The sequence below is a fragment of the Cherax quadricarinatus genome, chromosome 89 (genome assembly GCF_038502225.1).
Source record: "Cherax quadricarinatus isolate ZL_2023a chromosome 89, ASM3850222v1, whole genome shotgun sequence".
Taxonomy (NCBI): Eukaryota; Metazoa; Arthropoda; class Malacostraca; order Decapoda; family Parastacidae; genus Cherax; species Cherax quadricarinatus.
In genome coordinates this window covers 8,567,535-8,579,675 of record NC_091380.1, presented here as the reverse complement: position 1 = coordinate 8,579,675, position 12,141 = coordinate 8,567,535, and the positions used below count along the sequence as shown (strand labels likewise).

Genomic DNA, 12,141 nt, shown 5'->3' with positions numbered 1-12,141 from the left:
AAGCTGCAGTAAGAATAATCACTAAATCCCATCCCTGGCAACACCCCCCCCCCCACTCTTCATAGATCTAAACTTACTCCCAGTTCAGAACATCCACACTTACTACTGTGCAATCTACATCTACAGGACCTTAAATTCCAATATTAACCTTGACCTAAAACGCTTTCTTGATAGTTGTGACAGAACCCACAGGCACAACACCAGACACAAACATCTCTATGACATTCCCCGTGTCCGACTAAACCTTTACAAAAATTCAATGTATGTCAAAGGCCCTAAAATCTGGAACACCCTACCTGAGAACTCTAGAACTGCAGACACATTCATCACCTTCAAAACTACCATCAGAAAACATCTTGTCTCCCTGATACACCCTGTCAACTAATAATACGAATACCACCTGGTGGTTCACACTTACACTCACTCATTTGACCATAAACAGAAATATTAATCTCAATCTTAAAATAATAAATCCTGTGATACTCCAGTACTGAAACTATGTATAGTGCCAAAACAAAAGCATTCACATTGCTAAACTCACAACTAGTATTTAGTCACTTAGCCATAATACCAACTTATCTCATAATTCTGTAACATTATAAACCTAAGATTTAATATAAGTCTACCCGAAATGCCTAGCCATGCTAGGTGTTCCAGTGGTACACTCTGTAATGCCTAGCCATTTATTTATTTATTTATTTATTTATTAACAATTTGAGCATGCATACAGAGGTACAAAAAAATACAGATAAGAGCAGCATGCCAAAGCCACTTATACTATGCATAGCATTTCGGGCTGGCTTAAAATTAACTAAGCAATGATGAAAACAGTGATAAAACATTAATGTAAACAGGTTACTATAAAGCACAAGTGAGTATTACAAAGACAGGTCATATGGTTGCTTGCATTGTTGTACATTCAGTCGTATGGAGTATTCTGTTAGGTAGTGTATTTAAAAAATAATAAAGTTAGATTGGGTCCTAGGTGTTCTAGTGGTACACTCTGTAATTATTATTTTACTACATGTAAACCACACAATAACCAAATTCTGTAAACTCAACATTGTAATACTTATAGAGAATAAACTTTGAATTTGAATTATAATGAGATGTACATAGAGTATATATTTTTTATTTAATTAAAAATAGTGTTTGATATTGATAATTTTGTTTATATATTACTAATGTAATAATTTATATATTAGTTTGTATTATAAATATTGTTTACATCTATTATTAACTTAAGATTTTTAAATATCTCATAGTAAACAATATGTCCGAAGGCTTACCTTAAAATAAAAATTTCTTTTTAAATATATATAATCATATGTTATATTAATTATATCAATAATACATTATTTTTATTTATTAAATAGTTATATTTAATTATCATAGACAAATATACTAATAATGCAAATTTAAAGGTTGAAGTGCGAGCCGAAGTCGTGGTCACGGAGGATGGGACACCGGGTGTCATGGCCGTCTGCCACCATTATGGTAAATTTCCACAAATAAATCTTATTTTACGAGGTAAGTTTTGTGTGAGAGACGAAGACCAAGTGAACGTTGATGTAAGTGTTGTTATGAGTGTTTGTTTTATAGTGAGACGAGTGCTGGTAGCTTGTAATTATGAGAGTGTGAGAGGGTATTGTAGGTTGTCTGGTTATCCTGGGTTGTCTGGTTATCATGGGTTGTCTGGTTATCATGGGTTGTCTGGTTATCATGGGTTGTCTGGTTATCATGGGTTGTCTGGTTATCATGGGTTGTCTGGTTATCATGGGTTGTCCGGTTATCCTGGGTTGTCCGGTTATCATGGGTTGTCCGGTTGGGTTGTCTGGTTATCATGGGTTGTCTGGTTATCATGGTTGTCTGGTTATCATGGTTGTCTGGTTATCCTGGGTTGTCTGGTTATCATGGGTTGTCTGGTTATCATGGGTTGTCTGGTTATCCTGGGTTGTCTGGTTATCATGGGTTGTCTGGTTATCCTGGGTTGTCTGGTTATCATGGGTTGTCTGGTTATCCTGGGTTGTCTGGTTATCCTGGGTTGTCTGGTTATCCTGGGTTGTCTGGTTATCCTGGGTTGTCTGGTTATCATGGGTTGTCTGGTTATCATGGGTTGTCCAGTTATCATGGGTTGTCTGGTTATCCTGGGTTGTCTGTTTATCATGGGTTGTCCGGTTATCATGGGTTTTCTGGTTATCATGGGTTGTCTGGTTATCCTGGGTTGTCTGGTTATCATGGGTTGTCAGGTTATCATGGGTTGTCAGGTTATCATGGGATGTCTGATTATCATGGGATGTCTGGTTATCATGGGTTGTCAGGTTATCATGGGTTGTCCAGTTATCATGGGTTGTCAGGTTATCCTGGGTTGTCTTGGGTTGTCTGGTTATCATGGGTTGTCAGGTTATCATGGGTTGTCTTGGGTTGTCTGGTTATCATGGGTTGTCTGGTTATCATGGATTGTCAGGTTATCCTGGGTTGTCTGGTTATCATGGGTTGTCTGGTTATCATGGGTTGTCTGGTTATCATGGGTTGTCAGGTTATCCTGGGTTGTCTGGTTATCATGGGTTGTCCGGTTATCATGGGTTGTCTGGTTATCCTGGGTTGTCTGGTTATCATGGGTTGTCCGGTTATCATGGGTTGTCCAGTTATCATGGGTTGTCCGGTTATCATGGGTTGTCCGGTTATCGTGGGTTGTCCAGTTATCATGGGTTGTCAGGTTATCATGGATTGTCTGGTTATCCTGGGTTGTCTGGTTATCATGGGTTGTCTGGTTATCTTGGGTTGTCTGGTTATCTTGGGTTGTCTGGTTATCATGAGTTGTCCAATTATCCTAAGTTATCATGGGTTGTCCGGTTATCTTGGGTTGTCTGGTTATCGTGGGTTGTCTGGTTATCTTGGGTTATCTGGTTATCGTGGGTTGTCCGGTTATCTTGGGTTGTCTGGTTATCATGGGTTGTCCGGTTATCTTGGGTTGTCCAGTTATATTGTAGGTTGTCCAGTTATCTTGGTTTATGTTTGGTTATCTTGGGTTATTCTAAGTTATCGTGGATTGTCTGGTTATCTTGGGTTATCCTAGGTTATCATGGGTTCAGTTATCTTGGATTATCATGGGTTGTCTGGTTATCCTGGGTTATCCTAGGTGAGTAAGTAGGTTATCAGTAAGTTTATTGAGGTACATGTACACACGAATACAGTTATCATACATAGTTTAACGTGTGTAAATTACCCAGCAGGATAACCTTAAAGTCAATGTGACTTAATTCCATTGTGGACCTTGGGTTATCCTAGGTTATCTCGGGTTATCTAACGTTAAATCTCCATACTGCACACAGTATGAAGCCTTAGTAATTGCCGCCTTAAAGTCCATCGTACAAAATATTGTGTGTTATGTTCCTAATGCCTAAATAAAACTTAGTGGGTGCTATGATGCTGGTGAAGGTCTCTTAAGCCGAGGAATTGGAGCTACCCCCCTCTTCCTCGGATCAAACCTGACTGCCTCTCATTCTGTATATGCTGTATGGACCTTACAGGTTTACCGCTTGTGTGAGCATACCAGGAAAGGATTGATTTTTGCTGTTCTAGCTGGTACAGCCGAGGACCCCGATGGAAATGAGTCACTTTTACGGTTTTTGGGTTATCCTGGTCAGGAATTTACACTGTGTATGATAATTGTACTTATGCCCAGCAGTAACAGCCTGGTTGATCAGACCCTGATCCACCACGAGGCCCGGTCTCAGACCAAGCCGTGGGGGCGTTGACCCCCTGAAACCCTCTCCAGGTATGCTCCAGGTATGTGCCTATTTTTTTTTTATTAACACGTCGGTCGTTTCACACCGAGGCAGGGCGACTGGAGAAAGAAAGAACACTTTCATCATTACTCTCCATCCAATACTAGAGTTCAAACACTGCAACATATCTCTACCCTTCCTTCAGAGTGCAGGTATTGTTCCTGTACCTAAACTTACTGACTTACAGCAGGCGAGGTCTGAAAATAAATTTATTTATTATTAAAAGTTTATTTTGACAATACCTACATTGTTTATACAGGAACGGGTGACAGTTGAATAAATGTAAAAAGCTCATGGTTAGGCTTAAGCCTAACTTAAGACTACAAGGACAATAAACATAACATAAACAGTGGACCCCCGTCTAACAATATTATTTCAATCCAGAAGTCTGTTTGGGTGCCGGAATAGACCGAATTTGTTCCCATAAGAAATATTGTGAATTAGATTACGTAGTCCACTTCAGACCCCCAAAAATACACCTACAAAAATACACTTACATAATTGGTCGAGTTGGGAGCTGATCGTTAGGCGGGGGTCCACTGTATGTTTTTTCAGACATTAAATGTATACGGGCACTCCTCACTTAACGACCGAGTTCCGTTCCTACAACCTACTAGGTCATTGTATGACCCTTATAGGGTTAGCACTTCTTTTTTATTAAAATAATAATACGACTAGATCGTTAACCCTTTCAGGGTCCGTCCCGTAGATCTACGGCTTTACGTTCAGGGTCCAAACCGTAGATCTACGCCATGAGCTCAGCTCACTCTGATAAACTGTGAGTGGTACATTTGGGCCTAGATATGAGAGAATACATCTATGTGGTATGTGTGCACCACATAAAACACATCCTGCAGCACACTGTGTATAATGAGAGTAAAAAAAATGAAATCATGATTTTTCGATTAAAACAGCAACTTTGCAGTGTTTTTTCGTATGTTTTTTATAGTTGTATTTGCGATTTCTTGGTCTCATTTGATAGAATGGAAGACATATTACAGAAATAGAGATGATTTTGATTGGTTTTAGCACAGGAAATGGCTTGAAACTGAGCTCAAAGTAGCAGAAATGTTAAATTTTTGCCGATATTCAAGAGTAAACAAACGACCTCACACGTCTAATACACGTCAGCTGGTGGGTCTAATATATATTCACAAATATGGTGATGATATTTATACAATTATTACAGTATTGCATAACAGTAAGTCTTCTATTTTTTGGTGTGAATAAAAATTCATTATGTGAATAAAAAATCAAAATGGAATTTATTTGTAAAGCCTCAAAACATAACTAATGAACAGAGGAAATGTTAGTTTAGTGCCAGGAATGCCTACATTGTTCATTCTGAACCCTATTTTGAAATTGGAATATTTTGAACTTTGTGTTAAATTGGCCAAATTAACAATTTCCGATCACTTTATTTTGTAGTTGAAACAGTTGACTTGGCGATTTCTTGTGCTCAATCGATAGAATGGAAGTAATACTAGTGAAATAGCTAAGAATTTGGTTGATTGGAATAATGTAATTGGCCTAAAATGGGAGTCAAAGTCGGCAAAATCGTCGATTCGTAAATATCGCTGACACATCAAAATTCGCGAGAGCATAATTTCGTCAATTTTCCACCAAATTTCGTACTTTTTGTTTTATTACCTTCAGAAAAAGATTCTCTACGATTTCATAAGAAAAAATAACAAATTTTTTTTTTTTAAATTCTTGGACACTGGTGCGTGACTCCAGATTTGGGCCTTGGACCCTGAAAGGGTTAAGCGAATTGGTCGGTAAGCAAGGAGCGTACTCTACCGTGGGTGTGTGTCGACCATCTTTAGTTACTGTTTTAATGTCACATTTGCACCATTTATAACATTTTTAATATATTTTTAAATACAGTGGACCCTCGAATTTAGTCGTGCCTTTTCTGTATGCAAAACTATTTTTATTATCTTTGAAATGTATTTTTTGTTAATATTTCCCATAGGAAATAATGTAAATCCAATTAAACCATTCCAGACACCCAAAAATATTAACAAAAAATACATTTTATAGATAAAAATAGTTTTGCATACAGAAAAGGCAGGACTAAATTCGAGGGTCCACTGTATTTATACAGTAGTATACTGTATACTGTACAAAATAAAGGAAATCAGCTGTAATATATTTGGCCTGTACAAATAAAATTAAATTAGCGTATATAATGAATATATAAATAAATTAAATATATTTGACATGATTATGAGGAAAAATTATTTGGGTTAAAGTTTAATAAGCTTATAGGTAAAGATTTTTACATTAGATGACATTCAATTCAAGAACTTGAATTCTCGAAGAGGCTATTTTTTGGGGGGATAATTATAATTATCTTAAATAGTAACATGTGTAAATTATTTAGGATAATAATACTGGCAGAATTACTGACTGTATTAGGGACACGTGTAACTAATTTTGGCATTAAGCTTATGTATATGGCTTACCTAAAATAAATATAACTATTCAATATGGGCTATTTACCTGAGGTTTAATAATTCAGAATAGCCCAAGATAATTCAGAAAAACCCAAGCAACATGGCTTATTTGTACCGAGATCTTACGAGTCTCTTCCCCAGGATGCCACCCACAACAGTTGACCAGCACTCACCCAGTTGAACAGGGACAGCAGGCGTATGGTTGCCAGTGTTTCTACTCATCCTGAATGTGAAAACATTATATTTGTGCATATTTTTTAGCTAAAACACATAAATTATCACACTTTTAATCGAAACTACAGCCTCTCCTCGCTTAGCGACACGCTCATTTACCTACCGCTCAGACTTACGACCAGCTCTCCATCCAGTATGCAAACCTAAATAATGTATATTAGAGCTGAATTCCACTATTCTGTTTATTACAGTATACAATGGACCCCCGCATAACGATTACCTCCGAATGCGACCAATTATGTAACTGTATTTATGTAAGTGCGTTTGTACGTGTATGTTTGGGGGTCTGAAATGGACTAATCTACTTCACAATATTCCTTATGGGAATAAATTCGGTCAGTACTGGCACCTGAACATACTTATGGAGTGAAAAAGTATCGTTAACCGGGGGTCCACTGTATAGTACATTACTGTATAAACATTTAAAATATTCCAGAAATGTTATAAATGGTGCAAAGATGATATTAAAAAAATATCTAAAGATGGTTGACACAAATCCACTACCAGTATAGTATGCTTCTGACTTAATGACCAATGGAACCCCATCATTAAAAGTAAGGAGAGGCTGTACTGTAATGCTGTGATCCAGACACACTACTATTTAAGCCACTTAATGAAACGTGATTACACTGACAGTTCACATTATTTACACAAAATACCCCAACAAACTCCAAAATATCAGGCAAGATACCACAAATAGCTTAACCAAACCCCTAAGCTAAGAAATATGATAGAATAAAAAGTCGCAATACCATGGCCAGGCTCCAGGAGTAGACTCTCGAAACTCGTCAGAGGTATGACCATCATCATGTCACAGACTACGAAATGTCATTTGATAAGACTAATATACTGTAAACATAGTGACATCACAAAGAAATACCCTGTAGTTTCAACTAGTTTTTATTGGTTTCCAAGCATTATAGGTTTGCCAGTGACACAAGACTGTGAATCCTTCAACATTAGCAGTGTGTACTGCTGTGTGAGTTCAGAGCTTAAAACTCGTCTCTAGAACCTACCACAAGATTGGCTGAAATATAATTGCTGGAACTAGTAGTACAGCCACACGGGGAGGCTAAGGGGCATAAACACTCCCATGGTAATTTTCATTTTTTTTTTTTTCAAAATGTATTATAGCCACAAAGGAACTATAGTTAAAGAATTTTCACACATAGTAGCTCCCTCGTACCTGTGGGAGGGATACGTTCCAAGACCTACTATGGCTACCTGAAACTGTGGATAATAGCGAACCCTGTATGCAAGTCGTTATTCATTTAAAGTTTGATAAATTACAAACAATTATTAGAGAATTATCACTTTTTCACTGATGAGAAGTGCTTCACAGCTTCTCTTAGGCTTTGAAGAACTTCCATCACTACTTTTGTGCTTTGGTATCCTTATTAAGCAAAATTTAAGGTTTGTTTCAGGCCACGGTAAACCATGGATAACCGAAACTGGAAACTAAATCCATGAATTGGAGGATTCTACTCTTCATTCTAAAAATGATCTTTTTAAAAATTATTTAAACTTTTAAAAAATCTCATCATTTTTAAGCCCCTTTAGCCGCCTCTCAGAATGAAATCCCGGCTGCCCTGCTGGCTGGCACTAGTTTTTTAGTGTTTCAAGAATTTTAAAAAATATTTATTAAATTCTCAAAATTTTTATTTATTTTTATCGAAGCTGCGCTGACCATCTTATATTGGTTCCAAACCCTTTATTTATTTTTCCATAACTCTGTTCCATTAAGCTTTTCATTTTTAATATTTTTTCTTTTACCTCTTTTGCCTAAATATGACAGTCACAGAATTGGGAAATGTGAATGAAGACTTCATTGTTTTTCTTAAATTTTAAATCATATTTACCATTTTCAGTTGCACAGTTGCCAGTGTATTGCTGGACTGGAGGACATCTTGATCGACACAGTTATCCACTAAGAAGAAATTCGTCAGTTTCATTCAACACCAAGATTGTTCCACACCCTAAACACCAGTCTCTAATTATCTGTGAGTTTTCTGCATCTTGGAAAACACAGTTCTCAGTTCTCCCCAAATTTGCAAGAACAATGGAAAATAATTTTGATTCAGAAAGAGAAAATGTCAGTGAAGAGAATGAAAATATTTTGGCTAGGAAGCAGAAAAGAGAGAGAGAGACTGACTCAGCAAGTGACACCGGTATGACTCCCCCACCCAAGAAGTCTCTACAAGAGAGCAGTAATGTTTGCCAGCAGCCTGAAGAAGAAATGGCATCTCCATCAGTGTCATTAAACGCAAAACACGTCCAAGAAGATAGAATAGGCGGAAGTGCCAATGGTGATAATGACCTGGGTACGATGGGTCGCTCACAACACAAGGAGCTTGAGCCTTCAGAACTTGGCCATACAGTGTTAGAAGATAACGAACATATATCTAATAAAAATATATCTAAACAGGAATTGACAAATAAAAGCACATTAGATTCTTGTTCCCCTGCCAGTGTGCGTAAATATTTTAATAAGGGTGCTTTTGGAATGCAGGGATCAAATTTGTCACTAAACAAGAGTTTGTCACTAGATAGTCTTGACCAAGATGTGTCTTTGACGGAAAGTTTAGACCAGGATGTTTCCTTAGCAGAGAGTGGAAATTTTTCATCGGGCATCTTTGAAACTGAGTGCGAGTCACTAAGTAGCAGTCAGGTATTTCCTGATGATGATCTTGAGAAATTTGAAGAAAGTGCAACTCCTATTGATTCTGGAAAAGTCCTAGATAAAATTGAAGAATCTGTGCCCCCTTGTAAAAAAAGCAAAAATAAACAGTCCAAAGATGAGAAAAAGAAAAAGAAGAAACAGAAGAAAGCTGTAGAGAATGCAGATGGTGATGCTAACAAGACCCTCAGACCGAACTTTTTCTTAGGAATCCAGATAACTAATGCTGATGTAAGTACCATAGATCTGCTATTAATTTTTTTTCTAGTTTGAGACAGTTGAGGTATTCATGTGGTATCCTTATGTCGGGTCGAGAGGCCCATGGCTTCTTGTTGAGCTTGAAGGGCCACTGATGGCTGATGTATTGAGCTCTGTTACCAGGTGTCTGAAGAGGAAATATTGGCCAAATCTTGGCAGCGAAAGGAAGGGGCACAAGTCCCTCCGGTCTGAAGTTATTAATTGCTGTGGATGCGGGTAAGCTAAGATTTTCTTGGGATTTTTAACCCAGGAGGGTTAGTAACCCCAGGATAACCCAAGGAAGTCAGTGTGTCATCAAGGACTGTCTGTCTTATTTCCATTGGGGTCCTCAGTCTTGTCCCCCCAGGATGTGGCCCACACCAGTAAACTAACACCCAGATACCTAATTGCTAGGTGAACAGGGACAACAGGTGTAGGGAAGCACACCCAGTGTTTCCACCTAGCCAGGGATTGAACCATGGACACTCAGTGGGTGAGGCAAAAGCATTGACTACCAGGCCACGGAACACCCAAGTTGTATACATCTGTTGTATTATGAATAACTAAATAAAATCTAAAGAACATTTGTCAATGCTCAATAATAATCATGTATATTATGATGAATAAGTCATTAATTGCAGCTTAATCTTTATTGGTACAATGCTTTGCCACAAATTGGCTTTATCACATACAGATAAATCTGATTTGTGTTGAAACGTACCAATAAAAACTCCTCTGCAATTACCATCTTGCTGTACAGCAAATCCTCCAAATAATGGACTGATGGAAGCAGGTGACCAGTAATGGTAATTGTGGTGGAAAGAGACAAGATTGTTTTGTCATGATCGTAATAATAATGAGCAATTCTGCGACCAACAGACTCTGTCCTCTGTTTCCAGGTCTAGTGACCCAGCGGATTTTATTCAGTATTTCTGAAGGCCATTAAATGGAGGGTTTAGTGTCAATTTGGCTATTTTTCTAGAATCTCTTGTATCATATCAATGTTTGTGAATAAATAATGAACGTGAAGTTAATGTATAATGACTGTAGCAGTGCACCGATGTCATTGTAGTGTTTACACGATGATCTGGCATCATAGCTGAATGCTAATGTGTCTGTGTGGTGTAAGTTTATGTAGGTACAGGTACACATAAAGACAATTATCATACATAGTTACATATGTCCTAGGAAGTAGGTTGGTAAACAGTAGCCACCCAGGGAGGTACTTCTGTCCTACCAGTAGAGTGTGAAATGGAAACCTGTACTTGTTTTACATGATGGTAGGATTGCTGGTGTCATTTTTTTGTCTCATAAACATGCAAGGATTCAGGTATGATGTCTTGCTGCTTCTATTTATACCAAGGTCACACTACACATGCATGTACATACCCCTCTGGGTTTTCTTCTATTTTCTCACTAGTTTTCGTTCTTGTTAATTTCCTCTTATTTCAATGAGGAAGTGGAACAGAATTCTTCCTCCATAAGCCATAGGTGTCATAAGAAGTGACTAAAATGCCAGGAGCAAGAAGCTAGTAACCCCTTCTCCTGTATATGTTACTAAATTTAAAACGAGAAACTTTTCTTTTTCTTTTTGGGGCACCCTGTCTTGGTGGGATATGGCCAGTTCGTTGAGAGAAGTTACATGTGTGTAAATTACCTAGGATAACCCCAAAAAAGTTAAAATAACTTATTTCCGCTGAGGTTGTTTATTGTAGAGGCTAGAGAGGAGGTTTATTTTGGGAATGGTATCACCATAACTAAAGTGTAATGTATAGTGGTTCAGTAGTAAAAATGGTAGATGTTATATTTTGAAAAGTTAAAGCCCATAGCTGTGCAAGCTGGGTTGGTAGCACACTCGGCTCACACACCGAGGTCCGTGGTTTGATCCCCGGTACGAGTGAGAACATTGGGGTGTTTCCTCGATACACCTGCTGGCACTGTTCACTTAGCAGACAATACGTACCTGAGTGTTACCCAACTGGGTAACACCCTGGTACCTATTGTAACTTGACTCAAGAAATCGTAATGACAAGATTGCAAACAAACCATACCACAGGTGGGGATAGAATCCGCGATCAGAGTCTCAAAACTCCAGACCGTCGCATTAGCCACTGGACCAGCTAGCCACAATAAGATTCGTCCAACTAGGTATATTTCTACACCATAGGAAGGTTAGCATAGGCACCACTGTGACCACAAATGCAAGTTTTTACAGACGAATCTTCAGCTAGCGTGGCCATGACGAACTCTAGCTCAAGTCCCCTCAAAGGGGATTCTATTGCCGCCCATGGTATAGTTTGTTTACCTATTGTTAAATTTGTAATTTAGGTTAATTTTGTACCCAGGATGCAACCCCTGGGTACAAAATTAACCTAAATTGCCCAAAATGCTGTGCATAACCAGAGGCTTTCTATAGAGTATGTCACTGATGTTGGCTCTGGTCTGTACAAGTTGTAACATGGACTTGTAGCAATAAATATTATTATAATTATTATTATTAATAATTTTCCATTTATCACACAAGCTTCTATTTACATTCAGTATACATTTCTTCTTCTTTCAACAAACCTGCCGTATCCCAACGAGGCAGAAAGAAAAACAAAAGTTTCTCTTTTTAACTTCAGTAATGTATACAGGAGAAAGGCTTACTAGCACCTTGCTCCTGGCATTTTAGTCACCTCTTATGACACGCATGGCTTACGGAGGAAGAATTCTGTTCCACTTCCCCATGGGAAGTGCTTCT

At 38.0% G+C, this 12,141-nt stretch overlaps 1 protein-coding gene across 4 annotated transcripts in view; it reads left to right on the top strand.

The window, feature by feature from the left end:
• Positions 1–1,454: 1,454 nt before the first annotated feature.
• The window catches only part of LOC128697208 (uncharacterized), a 26,473-nt gene continuing 15,786 nt past the window's right edge, over positions 1,455–12,141 (top strand). For 3 of the 4 annotated variants that reach the window (XM_070104151.1, XM_070104149.1, XM_070104152.1), the window contains exons 1-2: positions 1,455–1,530; positions 8,353–9,392. In XM_070104151.1, coding sequence (XP_069960252.1) covers positions 1,476–1,530; positions 8,353–9,392 — 1,095 coding nt within the window. In that variant the 5' untranslated portion in view covers positions 1,455–1,475. The remainder of the gene's footprint in view (positions 1,531–8,352; positions 9,393–12,141) is intronic. The other variant, XM_070104150.1, reaches the window with a different exon arrangement.